General features: G+C 38.5%; 1 protein-coding gene across 1 annotated transcript in view; it reads left to right on the forward strand.

The window, feature by feature from the left end:
• LOC135428235 (Krueppel-like factor luna) overlaps positions 1 to 23,816 on the forward strand; it is a 40,309-nt gene continuing 16,493 nt past the window's right edge. The window contains exons 1-3 of the mRNA XM_064682086.1: positions 1 to 1,363; positions 1,733 to 1,768; positions 6,470 to 6,527. Of these exons, the coding sequence (XP_064538156.1) occupies positions 1,352 to 1,363; positions 1,733 to 1,768; positions 6,470 to 6,527 (106 nt within the window). The 5' untranslated portion in view covers positions 1 to 1,351. The remainder of the gene's footprint in view (positions 1,364 to 1,732; positions 1,769 to 6,469; positions 6,528 to 23,816) is intronic.

Here is a 23,816-nt window from a genome sequence, read left to right on the forward strand (position 1 = left end):
GCTAGTCGGTCGTGTGTCGCGCTTCGTTTTATCGTACAAAGCGCTTAGTTAAACGGTACAATACGAGCTTAGCTCCTTTTGGCTGCGCGGCGACCGTTATAAACGTGCGCGTTGCCTGTGTTTCTGTTTCATGCGTTTCGCCGTTCCGTTTGCCGTTTGTGTTTACGTGTTTTGTGCAGCCGGCGTTTGCTGTAGCTGTTCTTGTTTTTTTGCAACGACTGCGCGTGCGTGCGTGCGTGCGTGTGTTCCGTTTGATTTAAATGGCGTTTTAAGTGAAATTAAAATGACGGATGTGCTGTAATTTGCACACTCACTTGCACATACACACACATATATATACAACACTCACTTACGTACAGACGAGTGTCAATAAATTTTACAAACACGCGGCAGCCCGTGGGGCGTAGCATGTGCCTAGCCTTTTGATTACAACTACACAGCGCGTGATTACAACGCCCCAGCAACAGCAACAACAACAACAGAAGCAACAGCAGCAGCAGCAGCAGCCGTTGATCGAATTAAGTGTGCATCGCCTCGTTTGTGTGTGTGCGTGTTTGTGTGTTTGCCTGCTGATTGCTGTTTGTTGCGCCCGCGGCTGCGTGTCCGGCAATTGAGCGGATATGCAGGAAAATGTGTAAACACCCCCGCCCAGGAAGCCGGCTGCAATAAGTGCTAATAAGTGACCCGACCGGATGTATTTATGAATTTTGTGCGTTTGACGCCCAAGCGTCGCACAATAAGCGCGTTGGAACAGTGGAACAATTGGAACACACACAATACGGTCATGCGCTGCCGCCTCAATAAATATTTGCCTATGGCCAGCTAAGCAACTCTCTCACTCGCACACCCCAACCCACCCCCCCACACACAAGAGACCGCTCTCGCTCGCTCGCTCGCGCGTCACGCACCGCAAAGCTTTTCGCTTCGTCTGCAAGTTTTTGCACAATGCGGCGGGCAACGTCGCTGCCGTCGCCGCCGTCGCCGCGTTGGCTGCGTCGCCGTCGCTAAAGCGCCTGCAAAAGCCCGCAAAGAGGAACACAAAATTTCAAATTGCAACTACCGCCCGCTTGGTGCGTTGCACTCTGCCCGTGCCTTTGTGTTGTGTGTGTGTGTGTGTGTTTGGTTGTTGTTGTTGTGCTCGTTGTCATTGATTTGGCGGGTAGCATGCAGCAGTGGCAAACGGTAACAGCTGCTGCGACAATAGAGACTAACTACAATAGTTGCAGCGATTATTTCAAGCACCATCGTCGTCGGCGTCGTCGTCGTTGCTGTTGCAGTCACAGTCGCAGTTCCGTAACGTGGCCAGAACGTTGCCGGGCAATTATTATTTTGTAAGACGTTTTACAATTTAATGGTTTTCATGGTAAGCACCACTCCACTCCACTCGACTCGACTCACTAAGCCAAAACGCCAACGCCAACGCCATATGCCATGTGCCCCCGTTCTCAGTGCAGCCATCTAACCCCGCTGCCCCAACCTTGCCCTCTCTCTCTCTCTCTCTCTCTCTATCTCCCGACAAGTTTTCCTTACCCGCCCCACATACTTGCTCCTCCTCCACTTGGCTGTTTGCTCTGCCCTTTTTGGACAGCAGACGCCCCTGAGTGCACCCGGAGACACAGTGAGACCTGGCTGACACCTTCATACCAATGGTTGTGCCATAATTAGGCTACACACATTTTATTCCAGTTTATTATACCCTGTTTTTAACTTTTCCTTACATTTCTGTTTGCAGAATGGACTGGGATCCGACCCTCTGTCAGCAAAGGAGGTGAGTTTCGATCAAATTTAGTGAGCACTTCAAATTCTCTTGAGCTTCATTAGATATGCATTAGTTACTTGAGTGGCTAAAGGAAAATGTAGTTTAGTTAAGTTTACCACAGCACACAATACACAAAGCTCTTATCAATACTTTTCTTTTCGAGAAAATTCCTTAAGGATTTACATAGTTCATAGTACGCATAAAAAGGGCTCAGATAAACACTTTCTTTTAACCTTTATTTAAAAAAGAGTTAGCGTATGCTTAACTAAAGTTCGAGTTTTGCTCAAGTAAAAAGTTCTTATTGCCCATCCTAGGCTTGGAAGAAGTTTCAAAAGCTTTCGAATTGAAACAGATGCAAGCTAAACATTATTTTGCTAACTTTGGATAGAATAAACATTATCTCAAGGAAGTCTGCGCAAAATCAGGAATACTCTTAAGCATGTGTTCATGTACAGTGAAAGCTCTCTTGAGCGGACATTTACTTTTCTAGATTAATTGTCTTGCTCACGGAGATGTTTGCTTAAAAAATGTATCGAACAAATAACAAAAAAAAAAAAACGGCAAAAAGAGATTGAAAAATCTTCATTAAGAAATGTTTAGACCGTTAGCTAGGGTTTGTCAACCATTTTTTTTATAGATTTATGTAGTCTTCCTTATTTTTTCCAAAACTGGAAATATTTCTATGTGTGTTAATTATACAAATTTTTAAACTTTATTAAATCTTTATTAACAAAAGATTTAAAAAAATGGAAAGGTTGCCAAAGCCAGCATTAAAAACTTTTTTTGACAAATATATTTAAAAAAATATCAAAATTACATAGAATGTGAATTTTGGCAAGTATCCCAATTTCTTGTAAAGCTATTTCCATATAATTGTCCATATAATTGTGCCAAAAAATTTGTATGCTCTCTAAAAATAATTTTTTTAAAATGAGATTTTTGTACTTAAAATAATGTCAGAATTCGGCTTAAAAATCTTCTACTCAACGAAAGGCACTTGGTTTGAACCAAAAAAAGATTTGAGCTTAGAAACTCCCAAGCGCGAACATTCATATATTTAATTTATTTTGTAAATAAATATTAAACATTGGTTCCTGGGAATCTCTATGTGGAGAACATCTTAAATAATTACAGCAATTTTACGAAACAAGAGTTGATAGTTATATTTAAAATGCATGGCTAAAACACAGGGAACAAATGTTCAGGAATCAGGATGTTGGCAATAGCTGGAGAAATACCAAATCAGTTCCATAAATTTAAATCATACAACTTATAAAATACTTCTGTTAGCGTGACAGTTGGAAAAACCATTTGGATATTACAGACCTGAATCTCAGAAAGTTATGTTATATTATATTTGCAGCTTTTCTAAGAGAAAGTGTTCTGCTGCAAATCTTAATACAGTTAATTGAGCATATCTAGAATTTAATTTATATTTCGAATATTCAGGAATTTAACTAAACAAACTAAGATATGGCATAAAGAGTCAAACAGAGTGCACCGCAGCTCGGACTTAAGTCTATTGCAATTATTTCAAATCAAGCTCGGATTTCTTTCTTTCTATTAGAGATAAGTTGTTTTATTTTCCAAAAAAAGTCTGCTGCGTTTAGTTCTAGTTCTGCATTAAAAATAAATCTTTTGAATTTAGTTTTCCCATAAACTTTATTCGAATCACATCACATTGTTAAAGCGCGATCAATTAATATAATTTGCACTTGGCGTATTACACTCTCTGAGACTGTGAAGTAAATGATAGAGTTCGGTCTGTGGTAGCATTAATGACATCTAGCAAACAATTCCCAGTTCTGCAATTGGTCGCCTTATAAAACTCATCAATCGCCGCAAATTGCGCGTCTCAAAGCAAAAAGCCGCACAGCAACTGCTTTTTTTGTTTGTGCTTCTTTGGTGTGTTGCCCGAAAAATTCCTGCTGCAAATATCATTTGCCAGCTCACATACCAGCCGGAAAACAATCCATAAAACTGGCCATCAAGTCAGCTCGAGCGGAGCCGGACAACCGGCTAATGGTCAACTCCTCTCGATCGGCGCCAATGAGAAATTTCAGCACGTCTCACACAAATTAGCGCAGCGATTGCAATGCCAATAACAATATCATAAAGAAGGGCGAGCGATCTATAATAGTATACTATAGACTGTGCTAGGATGGGATGGGGACTGAGGCGACTGGGGGGCAACACTAGGTAGATCGATAAATCAGCGCAGTTAAGCGAGGCAATTAGATAAAATGGCTGAACAGTTGCTGGGCCCGCATATCAATTGCAATGCATCTCGAGCCGAGCCGAGCCGAGCCTCGGCTCCCGCTCGATGTGTCCGATGAAGTTGTTGTCAATGCAATCCATAAGATAAACAGACCAAAAGTCAAACGATTGCATGTGCTCCCGCCGGACACAATCGAAGACAAACTATCTAATCTAATGTTGTTCTCAAAGCCAATGAGCATTTGTTTGTATAAATAAATGCAGCAGCCGCAACAGGCCAATAACAACAACAAACATTGCCCCAGGGGGGGCTCGACTATAACGATACCTTGTAATTAGTATGGTTACCCAATTTAAAGTTAGCGACTTTTAATTAACTGCTGATAACTAACAAGAACAGTAGTTAAAAACAATAAATATTGCACAATTACAAGCAGCCGGTTGTTATAGATAATAATTGCCAAAGTGTTGCATATTATAATCTATTTCAAAGTAAAACAAAGTAAAACTAAAGCGAATTCGTACCCATATTTATTTGTGAGCTGCCTCAGTCAACATAGCGTAGAATTGGGAACGCTGGAAGTGAAATAGTTTCACAATTGCTTGTATTCTCACTGGAAATCAGGAAATCAAATTAAATCAATAAATTCTCAAGAAAATGTTGAATATAATATAACATATATTATTTAGCCCTGAAGATAATTTTTGTTATTCTTTGACACACATTTAACAGAAAAAAAAAAATTAAACTAAATACAAAATTTGTTTGTTACGAACTGCTATTTTTAGAATAACGACATTCAGTTCCAAAGATGAAAAAGATATTAAACCTTATCTTAAATATAGTATTTATACTTTTCGAAATTTCGCAAGCACTTTCGATCCTTCAAATTAAAATTGGTAAATAAATAATAAGGCTTTGCATTTGTCAATAAACTTTCCATATGAATAAAGTAATGACAAACTAAGTTTTGTTTTGCTTAAAATATATAATGAATTGGGACTCTAAAGTTGAATCCGAAAGTTTACAAAGAAGAGTTTTCAGTTAAAGTCAATATAAGACTTTTTACAAGATAGATATACAAGTCTTGACACGGAATAGTGAAATGAAACATAGAACTGTTAAACAAACGAAGCGAGAAATTTTTCTTTTCTTAAAATGATATCTAGGACACCAAGACTTTATAATATGAACACTATAATATGAACTATTATTTTGGAAATTGTAAGTTCATTAAGTTTTTCCTGTCATTTGTAGCATTTCTTTTAAAGAAAACTATGAAATAAAACCTATGAAATGTCTTTTCACAGCAGGGCGAGTAAAAACCGAAATTCACTTTCAATGCTCAGTCAACTGATTGAGCTAAAATACCCGACTAAGCGTGAGTCTATTTACTGGGCATGCCACATCGCGTGGCTGTGTGGCTAAGTGTAAAAATCGCAGCATCTAGAAGTTGGCCAGCTTGTAAATCGCCCACTCGACGCTGACATTTTTTCATAATTTGCGCTACAAGCTTGACAATTGTCGTTTGTTGCCCACTGGGCAAACCAGCGTGTTGTTGTTGTTGTTGTTGTTGTTGTTGCTGCTGTTCTCATTGCTGTTGGCAGCTTGTATGCAACAACAGCGCGCTGCATCCGTTTGGCCAAAAGCTCTTGAGTTGGCTCGAAACGCGAAGTGTTGGCGCTTTCGCACCTCCAGTTACGGCTCCAACCACATCTACCCGGCTCCCCAGCTCCCCAGCTCCTCAGCTGCCCAGCTCCAAGCTCTAGCCGCATATCGTATGCCCAATGCATATATGCAGAGTGCTAAATTAAAATTTATCCGTTTTATGGCGCTGCGGGCAGCCAATAACTGTTTTAAGCCAACTTTTTGTAGTTTTATTATATATATTTTTTTATAACTCTTTTTTTTTCTGTATTTTTTTAATAATATTTTTGGTTTGTTCGCTTGGCTTTATTGCCGTTAGTTTATTGGTCAAGATTTCGTAAGCGCATAACGCGCAACAATTGCGGTTTCTCTCATATGGGGCAGAAGCAGCAGCAGTAGCAGCAGCAGAAGAAGAAGCATAAGCTTTCGTCCCCCGCCAATCGACGGAAGTCATTTGCGGTTCCACGCAGTTGAATTCAATAAGCCAAACAGCTGCCAAGCACGCAGCGTTATAGTAGATAGAGATAAGAGCTCACAAACACACACACACACACACACACGCACTCGGTTATGCCTCCCCCACTGCCTCCCCGCTGCTGGGAGCATAGTTCTGTGCAGCATTTTGTCAAACTTGATTAGCTTTAGCCATAGCCTTATTGTTTACCTGCATATCTAATAAGCCGCACTCTTAATCATAATTATGTTGTTGTTCACGATGCTGATCTTAATCACTTCTCTCTTTCACTCTCTTTCCCTCACACTCACTCACTCGCTCACTCACTCATCCACTCTCTCTGTCTCTCTCTCTCTCTCTCTCTCTCTCTCTCTGTGTTCTTCTTTTGCAGGCAGAGGGCCCTCCGGTTCAAGTTGAACCAGTTGATTTGAGTTTACGTTCGCCGCGCGGTAAGTTGCTAATTATATACAAGCTCGTCTTTAAGCCCAGTCCGGAGTTCGTTTTTTATTTTGTTATTGTTGTTGTTTACCAACACTTACCGTTTTCTTGGTCAGCCGAGAGAGCACATTAACATATATGGTTCCGAGTAATTAATCAATGGACCCAGCCATCAAGTCTGTAAAGTTGACTTTTTAAAGCGGGTCAACTAAAAATAATACCGAAAAGAAACCAATTTGCATCCCGAGTGAAAATCGAATGGAGGCGGGTTTTTTAATTATAACAGTTGGCAGCTTGCATAGAGCTTAAGTAAACCCCTCATTTATTTTTTGTGGGTGGTCGGTGAAATATTCGTAATTGATAAGCAGAACATTTTCATGGTTTAAAGTTAGTTTTAGTTTAAGCGATCGGGATCGGATTGAATGAAAGTTGAAAGTTTTTGAAAAATTTGTGATAGCTCTTAAGTGCTTAGGTTGGAGAAAAAAACAAATTGTCTGCAGATAGTCGCACGAAATGCTTAAGATTAAAATATTTACCGCACAGCTTATACGGCTCAATCGTTAAGAAACCATTATAACTAATTTTTATGCCAGTAGCTTTCCATGAAAATGATGAACAAATCTATTTTTAGTCAAAATTATTTAATTTTTATATTTTTATAATTATTATCATCTTTATTATAAGTTAATATTTATAGGCTAATCGAGGATTTGAACCCGGATCCTCATATATCAATTACTGTTAATATGGAGGTTAAATTTGACAAATAGTTAAACACATACATTTATTTTTATCCTTATTGATAAATTTGCTAAGAATCAGGCAACGCTGCGTTGACAGGTTGGCAACACCATATAAATGAATTTTTCGAGTTAATTGCAGGTGGCAACACTGCAATTTTCATGTTTCCTCTTGCAAACATTTGAAGGCTGGCAACTCTGCTAGTTGCTTTTTCTCTTAAACTTGACAGTAATGTTAGATATATTTTTTATTTTTTTATTAGTAGACTCAATATTTAATAGAAGATTGTTTCTCTGACCAAAAACTGAAGACCAAAAGAGTCTTACTATCTGTCTATTTTGTTCTCTACTTCTATTTTGACGATCTAATTAATATTACTTTAGGCAATTTTTGATGGATTGCGCGTAATCTAGTTTTCCTAATAGAGCTTTATTCATTTAATCAACAAAGCTAATCAATTTATGCAAATCTGGATTTATAAAATAATGATATACAGAAATCTTCGAACGCTTTATATCACATTTATTTCTTGTCGTCCTCGACTGAACGAAATAAACTTATCCAGAGGCAGCCGGTTCCGGTTTCACTTTCATGCAATCTAGTCTTAGATCATCCGTGCTAAAGTTAATTTGTTTTTATTTAAAACATGATATGCTGGTATAGGAATATAACGATTGGAAGGGAAGGTCTTTTTACTTTTGGAAAATATTTAAAAAACTGCTGCATTTTTTTTATAATCTTTTTGTTTTTTTTTGGCAAAAGTGAAACTCGGAACGCGACCGCCAGGAGTAGTAGTTAATGATTAAGCATTACACGCAGCTCATTTAATTAATGAAATACAAGCGCATAATTATTTCTATTTCCATTTTCATTTCCATTTAATGTGCGTTCTTTCGAGCTGCATGCAACTTGTTGCAAGCTTCGGTCGTAATCATCATGGAAATCACTTGTAGGCCCATAAAAACCGATTCACGCTGATTCTCTCTAAACGTGGCTCCATTTCTAACGCAACGACAATGGGCCACAGCTGTTAGCTACCCACTGAGCCAGAACCCAAGCTGAACCTAAACGCAATGCTAATGGTGGGGAGGGTGAGGTGCCGGGGGGCTGTTAGGGAGGTAGGGGCATACAATCTAGCGCAACTAACAAGCCCATAGAGAGCGTGTGTCGTTGTTGTTTGGTTCTTGTTGGTTTTACCACTTGACCGACCACCAGCTGTTGACCATTTGACCTTTTTGGCAGCCTTTCTCTTTGACTAGGCGCATAATCTGTATGTGTTAGTGTGTGTGTGTGTGTGAAGTTAACAGCAACGCCCCAAACTGTTGCCCACTGCGTGGTACTTACCCGTTCCGGGTCTCAACTCATCAGCAGCGACATCATCAGCCCATGTTGCCAGCGACTATCTTAAGAGATGGATGGTTGCTTCGGTTAGATAGATAGATAGTTATATGGTTGCTGCTGCTGCTGCTGCTGCTGGCCGTAGGGTGCCCAGAGCGGTACACATAATTTAATTAAGAAGCAGAGCTTGGCTTCAGTTTTGTGGTTGCCTTAAATGGCTATACAGTAAGATTAACAGCTAAGAGGCAAAACGCGCTGCGTTCATTAGACAACGACTAAGAGAGTTTTTCGAAAAACTATAGACTGAGTTCCACTCGGCAGTTGCGCATATTAATCAATTAGGCATGATATTAGTGAGGGCATCATTAATTTTGTCAATACGGAATGCCTCTGAGAAGCGCAGAGAGAGGCACACACTCAGTCGTTCGCATGTTAATGGTTTTCGTTTTTATGGCGTGCTACCACAGCGCGCGAGTTGTCTGCGGATCTGTGGCAAATGTGTTAAATAGCGTTAAAATTTGTAAAACAAACGGCACATAATGGGAGACCCCGGCTTAATTTTCAAGTTTAACGGTCATTCAGCATTGCCTTATATATGTATATACATATACACACATATATATACACTTGACTATTTGGCTACATAAATTATAGCTTTTAAATAATTATGCAATTAGGCAGCGGCCACGATAGCCGATAGCCGATAGCCCCAAACTGCGAATGAACTGAATGAAGCAAAAGACAACAAGATGGAAAAAATATGCCTGTATATATACGGGGTGGTGACTACAAAATACCCTGCATTAAGGTAAAAGGATGCACAAATAATGTTGTTGGTCAAAAGCCTCTAGAGGAAAGCTTTAAATGATATCTATGATAGAAAAGTATGACTTAAGTAAGATATTCAGAAGGAAAAGAGGAAAAGAGAATGCGGAAAGGGTAAGAGAGCGAGCTCCTCTTAAGTTAAGTTAAGTTCTGTAAATAACAAACCGGTTTTTCTTGCATAACTTCTTCATTTCCTATACGATTTAAATAATATATCGGGAGATATAAAGCTGTATGCCTAAAATATAGGCATACCAAATTTCATGACAATATCTTAATATTTGTCTAATTTATTTCACTTTGACGCTAAAGAGTAGCAAGAAAGATTCTTTCTTAAATATTCCTGCTACACTTGAAAGCTGTGACATCAGAGGAGATCCCTCTTATCCGTCCAACTCTAGGGCTCATCGGGAGGATTAAATGCAGAGCCGCCAGCCTTATCCCTTCCGCGAGCAACTGCTGATCACAGGGTATAACCAAATTCAACTAAAACGCCAAAAAGCCAGCCAAAAAGCCCAAAGACTGTCCGTAGTATCCCCACAAGCTGAGTGCGAATTCCCACCAAGTCTAATTGCAGGCTGGGAAGCGTTGCAGCTAAAACGAAACAACTACAACTTGATTTATTTAAGCTACCCAAACAGCCCATAAATAAAGCTGTTGAACTAGCCGCAGAGCGCAATGGCTGGAGCTGAGGGAGGGGCTGCTGCAGCAGAAGGTGCAGGGGCAGGGGCAGCTAGTGCAGGCGTTGGTGACGGCAACGGTGCCGGTGCCGGTGACGGTGCCGGTGCCTTACCCACAGTCTCAGCCTGAGTCTCTGGCTGAATCTCAGAGCCAGACTCCGACTCAGTTCTGTGGTCCTCCTCTGGCTGGCTCGGCACTTGGGGGCATAGGCTTTCAGGTTAAGTAGATGCGGCGACACGCGGGTCGTTGCCAAAGCGAACGACCTTAAGACGAGGCAACAGGCAACAGGCAACATGGGGCACCACTCCAGCAAACCATTGAATGATATGCAAGTTTTCAGCTTGTTCTTCTATTTTTGTGTTGCGCTTAGTGTTACCGTTGCTGCACTTCATCGATGCGGCTGCTGATTTTTGGCATCTCGAGCGATAGAGTCCAACATCGCCGCTTGCCATCTCATAACTGGCGGCGGCGGCGTTGTCGGCCGCTCCTTGACTCGAATGCAGCTCGGAATTCATACCTGGGCCCGCACAATGCGAGTGCCAGGGCGATTGTTTTTTAATTATGCCCGAGCTCCGGCTGACACCCGGACAACAGGCAGCAGGCAGCAGTCAGCAGTCAGGAGGCACCAGCTAGACCAGGTCCAAGTTCTGTCTGTTTTTTTTTTTGGGGGCGCTGTTTAACATGGCGCGTATGTAGCGCGCTTGTCGCTGGCTCCTTCGCGTTGACTTGGACTCGAGTTGACTGAGTGACTGCCTTTTTGAGGTTATGTGAAAGGTCAAGTTCGTGATCGCATTCAAACATTTTTGCCAACCACTCATCTTGCTGCGCAGATCGGCGTACCGACCGCCGACTGCCGCCCGCCAACTGCCACCCGCCTCCAAGCTCACTCGATTCCTCAGTGAACTGCGGGACCAGCCTAGTCGTGGATTCAGGGAGGGGGGCTACACGAGTGTGAGCCCGACCCAAAGCCAAGAGACGTCGTAGAAAAATTGAAGATGAGCGTGCCACCACCACGCCACGATTCTGCCATTGCCACACTGCGTCCCCTTCCCCCTCCCCGTCCCCACCCACTATCTATTGCTCCTCGCCTGCCTTGTCGCACCAAATTGAGTGAATGTAAACTGTGGTTTACTTGTTTCCAGCGTTGTCATAGTAATTTTTCTGCACTATAACAACGGGCAGCGTCGCCTCCAACTTCAACTCCAGCCCCAGTCCCAGCCCCAGCCGCAGTCCCAGTCCCAGCCCCAGCTCCAACTCCGAACCCAACGACGGTGGCAGCAGTCACCCGAAAAAACACAGAAAACAGACAAAAAATGGAGATGCTGATGACACTGGAGACACGTTGTCTCTCTGGCAATCGTGCAACTGACACACCAGCAACAACAACAACAACAATAACAACGAAATGTTATAGCAGCATATGCCACACGAACCAAAAATTACACTGGACAACACAGGGTGCGGCTGGTATGTGCGCAGGGCGGGGAGTGTACAACAATCTTCTTCTTCATTTTTTTTTTGGGTGGGGAATCAGTTGCTTCTGCATCGTCTTCTCGACTGTGAGGATGATTTGAATGTCGACTGCCGCTCATGTGATTTCTCAGGCACTTTGATTGCGGATTAGCTGCATAGTACATTATTTGGCTGTTTTGTCTGGGTAAAATTTTTCATTAAAATTTTAGTGCTTGAGCTGGCGGGGATTTATTGTGGAATTTATTATTAGGTGTTGTTAGGGAAAATTGATTTAATTTATAACATAAATTGCGAATCTTCTGAAAAACTTCAATTTTGCAATGTAATTATGTAATTTGTGGTTTCAGCTCGGTTCCGATTTTTATAATTATAAGAAAATTATACGCAAATTGAAAAGTCTAAGACTGTGAATTACTATCAGGCTCTTTATAAATCGAATGAAAACATATTGAAAGGTATCTATTAAAATATATTTTATTAATCGAGACAACCTATAGAGCTATATAAGCATTATATGGGAAAAACTTGAATATATCGTTAAACTGGTTTGGCTTCTTTTAGTATCTAATATTTTAATTTATTGTCTAATAGCATACCTCCTTATAATGAATAATAATAATTTTGTTGAATTCTTCTAGATTTCGGAATCAAGTCTTATATTACTTATAATTTAATTAATAATTTTAAGTAACTTTTAATTTAATACTAGTGATAAAATTAATAATAATTGTTATTGTAAAATGCATAAACTACATCCAATTCATAAGCTATTTGTTTAAGTTTTATATGGATAAAAAAAATCATGTTTTATTTGTTTTACTAGAACATTATTATTTTCATTATTGTCATTATTATTAATATTATTATTCTTTCATTATTATTAGTATGATTATTATATTTATTTTTATAATTTTTATTATTATTATTATTATCATTATCATCAGTATTATTTGTATAATTATTATTATTTTTATTTTTATCATTAATTTATTATTTTGATTGTTATCATTATTATTATCATTATCATTATTATTATTATTATTATTATTATTAATATTATTATTATTATTATTATTATTATTATTATTATTATTATTATTATTATTATTATTATTATTATTATTATTATTATTATTATTATTATTATTATTATTATTATTATTATTATTATTATTATTATTATTATTATTATTATTATTATTATTATTATTATTATTATTATTATCAACACTATCATTATTATAATTACTATAAACTTGACTAATTTAACTGCACTGTCGCCTTGTCAACAATTACAGCTCTCATAATCTCTATATATTTCGCACCCAATTAAGATGTAGGATAATTAATAAAGTATTTTAAATCATATGCAAGTGTACAAGCTGCGGCCATAACTTTACATGGTTCTTCACAGGCGAATACGCTGCTGTTCCCAAATGTATTCGCAAATGTAACCCGAGACTGATCGGACAGACATGCGTAGCTTTTGGCGTCAGTTAACGCCTAACAAGTGCCTCAATGGCCGGCTGGCTCCCTCAGGCCACAGCGGTTGGCCGTGTGGGCCATAAATCAACGCCCATGTTGGCTGGGCAACTGGGCAACTGAGCAACCAAAAAACCTGCTGCACAGTGTTTTCGCTGAATGTGTGTGCGCATCTTCCCAGCCGCAGACACAGGCGCAACCCAAAAGGAGCCTGCGAATAAATTCAAAATAAAAAAAAACGAAACAAATATAAATAAATAAAAAAAATAAAATAAAGAAACCAAGAGCCACGCCGCGCGTTGTCTGCGCTGCCGCAGCCCAAGCAGATTCATCCCAGGGCCTGGCCGCGGAGCAGCCGTAAGTAGATCCACGCTTTCGTGAGCAAACAATTCGAAAGCTGACAAAAGTGCTGTGCAATAACATGTTAACGACGATCTCTGCTGACGATCGATACGAGTGCGAGTCGAATGGGGAAGAGAGAGAGAGAGAGAGAGAGAGTGGGTGATAGAAAGAGAGCGGGCTACAGCCCACACGACGACGAATCATAATACACGACGCGGGCTGCTCCTCAAAAAATAAAGAAAATCAAAATACATTTTTTGTCTTCGAATCTTTGCCAACCAAGTTATCGGCGCAGATATATATCGATCGCATCTGCATCGAGAGCTTTTCTCGGAGGCTCATTCGTTTCGTGTAGCTCATTAGCTGGCAGCTAATTTCGCAAGCGCTGCCACAGACAATGCCACAGACTCTGCCAGCATGCAGCATGCAGCATGCAACAAAAAACTGTAGCCTGCATATTTATTGGTCATAAGTGCGCCGACAAAAAAAAACGAAAACAACAAAAAAATTGTTTGAAAATTTGTCTCCAACTAAAACAACAAAACAAAAAATACAAAAAAAAAGGCCAAAACCGCCGCCAAAAAAAGCCAAAATGCTTGCATATTAGCAATTTGCATTGTTTGGGCGCAACATGTGTGCAGCAAACGGACGGAGGCCGGAGGGACAGCTGGATGGAGGGACTGGCTGGTGTCTGCACTGGTTTCTGGCCTTTCCAACTGCCGCAACTGCTGGCCTTATATAAAAGCCAACAATAGCCTGGCAGCCTGCCTGGCTTGTACGTAGCTGTGAAAGAATTCTTTAGCCAAATGCTGCTGCGACTGCAACTGCTGCATCCGCCTCCAATTCGTGCCCAGACAGCGGCAGCAGGCAGCAGGCAGCAGCACCCGCGCACATGCTCCTAAATGGAGCCTTCGTGTAAACAGAAAAATTTGACTCATGACTTTGTTGTGCAGACCCCCGCAACAACAACAACAACAACAACAACAACAACAACGGCACCACACATTCACATCCTTTTTTGGCGGGGGCATGCAACACAGTGCTACACTTTTAGTTTTGCTCAAATTAGTCAGCGGGATTTTTGCGGCTGTGTTTCTACAAATTAACGCCAATTTCGTATCACGTTATTAATAGTAACCATTAAATTGCCCGCTCCACGCTCTGATCATTATCTGGCGGCTAACAAGACAACAACAAAAGCCGCTAACCGCTGCTGGTGGTGCTGCCGGTGGTGCTGCTGGTGGTTTGCCGCGCTGGATGCTGCCTGGCTAGTGGGTGAACCACTGTGATTCCTTGCGGGCCCGAAATTGGCAGCCGCAGCTGGCCGGCAACGTCTTGCCTTAATTATCTGCATGGCCAAAAAGAAAAGAGCAGCAAAAAGTTAAATAAAAAACTATACCAAATTGTTTATGTAGGTATATATGTGTATACATATATATAAAAAAAATAACAGCTGCAGTCGCGTCACCTTTGTTTGCCGTATCGAGAGCGATAAGCTTGTTAACTGTTAACCAAATCTGTAGCAGGCCACTGAAAAATGGCCAAAAACTCCTCTGTGTACTCCGTGTGTACGCCCACGTTGGCCATTTGTGCAACGTGCCGCACTGTGTGCACTCAATTTTTATTTATTTTATTTTTTATTTGCCAGCTAATCAATGACCTAGTGGCTAATTAATATTCCTCCTAGAGATGGCAACGTGAGCTGCTTAGAAGCATAAATTACAATTAATAAAACTATACATATTAATAAATGAAAAGTTATCAAACATATATACCGTTTATGCTGACAATTGTTAAGGTGTTTTAATGAAAATAATACTTTTTCAGTTCAATTTATAACAGCTGCCATATTTTAATTAACTAGATATATAGATATGCTAGATACATAGATCATAGTTCTATTAGGGAATTTTACAATTTTTTTTCTAGATTTATCTAAATATATAGTTATACTAGATATATACAAGATCGTAATTCTATTTTCTTTTTAATAAAATATATAAATATTTTTTTAGAAAACATTTAATATTTAACTGTAGTTTTAAGTATCAAACACTTTTTAATATAAATTATTTATACTCTTATCTAAACACAAAACACATCAGTTTAAATTTTAATATTAAATTATAAAAAATTCGTTGCTATATATATATATTTAGCTCGTAGCTGAAATATATTAATATATTTTTTTAATAAAACATAATATTACTACTAACAATTACTACTGACAACATTGGCTGATTAAGCTAGTTATATGATCTTTATTAATTCCATAATTCTTCAACATTTTTAACAAAGATTTTTGGTTTAAAATACAAAAAAGTTAGTTTTTCTATTTAATAAATTTTTTTGAGAATAAAATAAAGTGTTAGCCGTCTTTTATTTGAAACTTTTTTTTTTAATTAAAAAAAATGTTAGCTGTTTATTATTAGTTTTTTGTCATATTTGTTCAGAGAGTTACTTGGCATAAGCTAAAAATATTTTTTATTATATTTATTTATTTATTTATCCATGTATAGTTTTTAGAAGACTTATAATAATTAGTATTTATTTATATATATTTAATATCTATTTTTATTTTATATTTATGCACAGTATTCAGAGTATTCGGATTTTTGACCCCGTGAAATTTTTAAGCTTTAAATATTATACGCATATGTTATTTAATGTCATATATTTTTTCATGCATTTTATGAGGTTTGCATAAAGCGATGACTAGAGTTTTTTACCAGTTCAATTATGTTTTAATTGAATCAATTTCGAAGCAAAAACCTTAAGCTGTTTATCTATTTAAATTTATGTCTATATTAATTGAACTAATGGAACTTGCGATTGCTTTGTGCGCTGCACATGTCCATCTCTGACTTTTGTAGATACTTGGCCAAGATTTGCGACTACTTAGAGTTAGGCCCCGGCGATGCCAGATAGATAAACAAATGCGAATCGGATAATGTCATGTAGCCATGTCATATGTTAGCAGCAGCAAAAAAATAAGTAGAGAGAAAAAAACGGACTACAAACTGGAGCAGTAAGTCAAAAGCAAAGCTGAAAAACATTCTTATCGATTACACCTGAGACCTCAATCAATAAATTGATTGTTAGCGATCAGTTTAAGGCAGGCAGGCAGGCAGGCAGGCAGCTAGCCTGGCAATGCCAAGTGGTGCAGCGGTGGTGCAGCAGCCACCATGTGCCTCGCATACAAAAGAGTAAAGCTGTTGTTGTTGTTGTTGCTGCTGCTGCTGTTGGTCGGCTCTTAAGATAAGCCGCCGCGGCTGCTGTTGCTGCTCTGCCTGGCCTGGTCGCAGCCTCTGTGGCAGCCTGGTTTGGGTCCAAGTCCAAGCACTTTGATCGTTGCCATGCGATAGGCGGCGAGCGGCGTTGTTAGGAAGTCGTCGCTTGGCCGTTTGTTTGTTTGTTTTCTTATGTTGTTGTTGCTGTTGCAGTTGTTGCTGTTGTTGTTTCATTTCGTTGAGGCATAAAGCAAGATTTGTGTAAATGTCAGGTGGTAATAGTGACACTGTGCGCCACTTGATTGGTTTTACTTCTGACCAGCGCAGCAACAGCAACAGCAACAACAACAACAACAACCACAAAAGTGACAACAACTGTGTGTGCCAATTCGATTTTATTTTATTTTATTTTATTTGGTTTTTCTTCTTTAGCCTAGCTGAATTGGTCGCAAGGTTGTTATGGTTCTTGTTGATGTTTGCATTTCTTTAATTGGCTCATTTTCGCGGCACATGTTGGCCAAAAAAGTACAAAAAATTACAACAACAAAAATGGTAGCCAAATATTTATTGCAGCTAAATGAAAATGCAGAACGTTGCGCTCGAGTACACGACTATCGCATCTAAGCCATCAATAAAACATGTAAATCAATGGCAGCGCATACATGGCGTATGAGTAATGTTGATTTCCTCAGCCAGTGGCAGTTGTCAACTGGCAAGAACTTTGACCATGTTGTGACAGTTGAAATACAATCGTATCTATACGTTTGATGCCAAGCGTCGGCTTACAACATATTGAAAATACTTAAGTATTTGGCAATTTCAATAGCCTAGTAAGCAAATTCTTTTCAATATGGCAAATATTGAAAATTGGTTTTTATGTTTCTTATGTGCACAGAATATGCCTTTTGAGGGAAATCGTGTATCTAACTAAATAGGAAGTGTGACAGAGCTTTCTACTTTATATTTAAGTATTTCAAACTTTCAACTTTCCTTTATTTTTAAAGTAGAGCCTATTTTCATGTTCTTTCATTATCTGCAGATTGTTTATGCTTTTATGTATTTGTTACTTATTTTGTTTCACGGAAGGTAAAATCAGGTATCCTACTTTATTTTATCTTTAGAATTTTTTTATTATTCGTATGTATTTATACTCTTGTAGATAATAGATATTTTAATTTTGTCATGTATATGTGTAACGCATGGAAGGAGACATCTCCGACCCCATAAAGTAAAGTTAGTTAATATAGCCATGTCTGCTGTCCGTCCGTCTGTCTGTCTGCTTCTATGTGAACTAGTTTCTCAGTTTTAAGCTTGAAACTTTGCATAGGTCCATGTTTCTGTTGCGTGCAATATATATGTCGAGGCCAGCCGGATCGGACCACTTTATCATATAGCTGCCATAGGAACGACCGGACCGAAATTAGGTTCTTGTATGACAAACTTTTTATTTATCAAGATATCTTATTTAAGCTCGGTGTTTATAAGTTTCAATATGCTCCCCGCATGTATGCAAAATGTTATGAACATCGGATCACTACATCATATAGATACCATAGGAAAGATCGGTCGAACAGCAGGTTCTTATATGGCAAAATATTCTGCTTTAAAAGATATTTTCATCAAACTAAGTATTTTCGAGCTAATTTATTCTCATATATCTGCAAAAGGGATATATCTACAAGGCAATTAAATTTTCAGCGTGCCGAAGATATCCTTACTTTCTCGTTTTAATTTTATGTCGAAAGCTGACTCTGCGCCGGCTAAGCCATCTTTTTGGACATACATATATATAAAATATATATTTATTTTATTAGGGCCTTGAAAATTTGTTTGTTAAGCGTAGTCTCTAAATACTCTTTCAGGTAATTAAACTACTATAACATTTTGATCAAATTTGTATTATATAAACTATTATGAAGTAATTTTATTGTTGGCTCAAGGCATAGTTTCCCTCGTTCATTCTTGAATGTCTGTCTCGTGACTTTTAATTAACAACGAACTGAACGCTGTTGAAAATTAAATTGCTTTATTTTAAGAAGCTTAAACGTATTTTTTTGCACTTACTCTCGGATGGGCTGCTACACCCAAACTCTTTCAATCGCAACTGGTTGCCATTGATGATCACAAATCCGCAGAATACAGACAGAAAAAAAACCTCAAGCAGCTTTGGCAACGCCCACCAAAAGGCAACGCAGCAGCGGGCGACACCCAAGCCCAAAACTAAGCGGCAATTGCGGCAGTTGCAGTTGCAGTTGCCTGTTGCCTGTTGCTCGTAAATTGAAAGCACACGCTGCGTCATCAAAGTCATTAAACTGTCGACTGCTTACGGAAGTTTCACTGATTTTTGGTTTTTTCTTACTTCTTCGGTTTTTTGGGGTGTGGATCTGCGTTTTTGTAAGCGATATGTGCCGCAAGAACGTCTCGCACATGAGTGTGTGTGTGTGGGCGCAAACAACGTGGAGGCGTAGAATGTGGCAAGCTAGCCAAACAGACAGTCAGTCAGACAGTCAGTCAGTCAGTCAGTCAGCCAGTCGGTTGTTGAGCCAGAAGCTGCCTCGCAAGTGATTTAAAAGAAATAATAATAAAAGCGCTAAAGCTGTGCCACCTCCAACTCGGCGCTCGCATCTCAATAGAAGAAAAAAAAAAACAACTCTGTCGGGTGTGTCAAACGCTGGCGACAATTTCGCAACGCTGCCAAATGATGGAAGTTGGCTGAAAGGTGTGTTCTACCGCAATGCCGGCGTCCCTCTTGCCGCGCTCTGTGGCCTGCAGTCGGTGCATTTCAAACGCGTCGTCGGCGTTTTAATGATACGCACATGTGGCAAAAGCCGACTAAAACTGCAGCTTGCAACAAACAATAATTTTCGGGTTTTTTTTGTCACCTTTTGAGCCAAACCGACAAATTTAAATACCCCGAAAACTTCAATCAATCGTAATGATTCTGAATCTATTATATGTATGGCAGCTGAAATCAGCAAAAGAAAAAAAGAAACATTTAAAAATCAAGCAAAGGGAAATAAAACGAAAAACGACGCCTCCTCCGATTTCGATTGTGACTCCTCCGTTAATCGTGACTTTCACAATCAACCTTCAAAAGGTTTTTCGCTGCCACAAACGAGTAGCGTGTACCAGGCGCAAAATGGGCTGCAAACAACAATAGCAACAACAACAACAACAACCACAACAACAACAACAACTGAACGTCAAGTAGAAGCAGCAACAGCAGCTCAAGAAGAAAAAACTAACAACATTTGAAGCGTTTACTTTGGCGCTTCATCGAATATTATTTCTCACGTTCTATTTTTTTGTTGCTGCTGTCGCCGTGTTTGCCCCTTTTGTTGTTGCTGGGTGATTTTGTTGTTGCTGTTGTTGTTGTTTTTGTTTATCATCGGAACTGAGATTGAGTCGAATGCAGCATCATCAGCAGCAGACAGTTCTCATTGCTTTAGTTATTATGCGCCTATTTTTTACTGGAGCATTTTTTTTTTATTTATATTTTTGGGGGTTTTGTTTTGATTATTCGTAACGATTCTGTGTGGAAGTCGGTGAATGCGTGAATTAAATTAGGTAGACACAGCTCCAAGGCTTAACGTGTATCAAATGAGACACTTATATAATGTAGGTGGAATATGTGGAATGGAACGCTGTTCACATTAGCTTTAACTAGTGTTGATAAGCATCGATAAATTAATGGAACGGACTGAAATGTTGTCATTCATCAATTCCGATAAACTTAATTAAATTAGTCATATACATAATGTATAAAGTTTTACTACTCCTGATGTTAAATATGTGTTAAATATATAATAGAATATTTAACGGATATTTTGCTAAATATTTTATGGTACTCTCAATAATGAATAACAAAAAAATAAACAAAATAAAATATTTCATAAAATAGTACATCAAATTTGATCAGAATAGAATGAAACTTCTTTCGATGATGGGTTTGCCGCATTATTTTGTGAATAAAAGATTCATTGTCTGTCATTATATCCCTTAGACAAACAGTCGATCCTTATAATTATTTTGATTTGCCTTCAAATTTGTCTTCTTATTTCCATACTTTGTAAACTTCTTATAATAAAGATTCTAAAAACTTTGCATATACAAACTAATTAAAAGCCCTGTTAAACAAATTGTTTTCTCCTATTTGCAATTTAAACATTTATCAATAAATTAAAATTGCTGTAATTAATTTAAATTCAATTAACAGACAAATAAACTAAATGTGTTAAAAGTGTTTAATCGTGTTAACAGCATAGTTGTGATCACTTTGACAAGGTCATAAAAAATAAATATAAATTACAAATAAAACTAAAAGCTATTATTAAAGACAATTTAGTATGAAACGTGTGGCATGCAACATAGCTAAGATGCATGTTACCTCGCAGTCAATGTGTGTGTGTGTGTGTGTGCGTGTCTGTGTGTGTGATAGGCCATTTCCATTTACAATTAAATACTTCCTGTGGCAGCTATTTCAATCGATGCATTAGTTGGTCATTTCAATTAAGCCATAAAAGCCAAACAAAACCAAAGACCAATTTTCCACTGAATGAAGAAATGCTCAGAGACTGCAGATTGCAGACTGAAGACCTGTAGCCCGAAGCCTTTTTGCCAGTTTGCATGTTAAAAATCATAAAAATGTTAAATGACAAGCGGGCGCATGTACGCTTGTGGGTCTGTCCGACTGTCCGCCTGTTCGCCAGTCCGCCGGTCCGTTGGGGCTGTTGTTGTTCGCATTGTCAAATTGCGATCAAAAACGCAACAAACGAAACATGCCACACGGTGCCAACTCGGGAGACGCAGTTGCCAACCAGCAGCATCATGAATCAACAAGCCAACAGCTAACAGCCAACAACAACAACAGGCAGACAGGCGGACAGTCGGACAGGCGGACAGTCGGACAGACAGACAGACAGACAGACAGGCAGTCTGTCGGCCAGGTTAACTTCACTGGCTGGCTGGCAGTCAGGCTGAATGCGTTTTAACGGCTACTTGTCTTTGGCTATTTATTGAAAGGATTTTCAACACTCACAGCGCCAGTCAGCAGTCATTCATGCATGCATTCAATCATTCGTAAACGAATACGAATACGAATACGAATGCGCATACGAATACGTATACGAATACAATTCACAATCGTACAACAAGTCGCACATTTGCGCCTGCCACATGTCCACCAAGCGGCGGCTGCGTTGGTGATGCCACAGCAGCAGCAGCAACATTTGATTATGAAAAGCCGCCTGCGTCTCTCTGACTGCAACCAAATCGATAAAAATAATTGGTTGACTGCGTCTGCAACTGCGTCAGCAACTGCAACACGGCGATGGCGACGGCGCTCGAATTCTGTTGAATTTGCAGCTTGACATGAATTGCAGCTGATCTGCTTGCCGGGGTGGCATGACAAGGTAACTGGGGAGGCCGGGGTACCCGAAGACGGCGACGGCGACGGCGACTGCGACTGCAACCGCAACCGCGACCGAGTCGACTGGGGAGCATTACAACATGGACACTACGAGTGCAGAGAGTTGAGCTTTTCCCACGTTCGTGAAAATATTTGTGCGCAAATTATTGAAAAATAAAATACAAAAATTGAGCGCGTTTTGGCTAACGATTTGAATGTGATCTGCTTGTAAACTATGTGCGGGGAATTTTTTAGTTCAGCAACTGATCCAAGCAAAAACTATGCAATCCAATTGTATTTCCCATATTAAGTTATATGGTATTTCAAATACTTTACGAGCTGTATCTATTTTTTATTTACCAAAAAGAAAATTTAACATGTGCTTCACAAATGCTTTTAATAATGTTTGCATCAAAAGGACATATCGATCAAATGTTATCGATACAGAAGTAGTCGATTTGGCTTAAGCAACAACAAAATTGTAAATTAAAGGTGTAGATCGAATTTCATTAAAGAATTTCCTTTAATAATAATTTGTTTACTTAAGGATCTCATAGACTATGTAGGCTAGGGAAAGTAAATTTTTATATGTTTCCATAGATATTTAATTATTTGTTATTATTTATTTATAAGCATACGAACAAACCGCTTTGGGAAAATATATTGGAACAATAACGAGAAAATAAGGATATCTGCGGCACGCCAAAGATTTAATACACTTTAGACCTTTCCCTTTTGCAGATATCTGAGAATGGCGAAGCTCGAAAATGCTGCGTGTTATGAAAATACCTTTAAAAACATAATATTTTGGCATATACGATACTACTATTCGACCGCAGGTATAGAATATAATAGTCCGATGTTGATGAGATTTTGGAAATATGTAGGGAGCATAGTGAAACTTATAAATGCCGAGCTTGGGTAAGATATCTTGATAAACCAAAAAGTTTGTCATACAAGAACCTACTTTTAATCCGGTCGTTCCTATGGCAGCTATGTGATATAGTGGTCTGCCTGCAACAGAAAGACAGACCTATTAAAAGTTTTAAGATGATAGCCTTAAAAATTTAAAACTAGTTCGCTTAGAAACATACAGAAATATAGACACATAGGCGATCTAGATTTTATATACTTTATGGGGTGGGAGATGTCTTCTTCTATAATATTTGGTGCATACATTCTTGTTCATATGCTTATATGAACTTCAACTTTGAAAATGTTATGAAAAAAGCAAAATAATAGCCTGACAAAAATGTAGTAAATTTTGATTAAAAATGTGTACCATCATATCAAGCATACCTGATTAAATATTTTTATTTTTTTTTATAGTAGGTATATATAATAGTATATAATGTATAATACTTAAAAACAAAAAGTGAAGGAGTATTATTACTTAAATACTGTTTACTAAAAATATATTTGGAAAATATTAAAATTATATCATAGCCTTGCGAATATGTGTGTCAAAAGAAGAAGACAAATATTGTATTATGTTAAAAAAAGATAGATTTATAATTAGATACATATAATTTAGAATTAGTCTTTCTTTTATACAATTTACTGAGAAATTGGTTGAAAATAATATCATTGTCGAAATTAATCTTAAAGGGTATTTAACCAAACAGAAAAATATAGTTCAGCAGAGCTGACCCAGCAGACTGTATATTAACACAATCAGACCCAATAACCACGAAGTTGTATCTGTTTTATCATCTTATTGAGATCCGGGAATATGTGCATACATTTAGGCCCTGTTTAAAGTGTGTTATTAAGAATGTAGA

The sequence above is a fragment of the Drosophila montana genome, unplaced genomic scaffold (assembly GCF_035044405.1).
Source record: "Drosophila montana isolate Dmon_TW-CO22-7 unplaced genomic scaffold, ASM3504440v1 contig_2438_1, whole genome shotgun sequence".
Classification (NCBI taxonomy): Eukaryota; Metazoa; Arthropoda; class Insecta; order Diptera; family Drosophilidae; genus Drosophila; species Drosophila montana.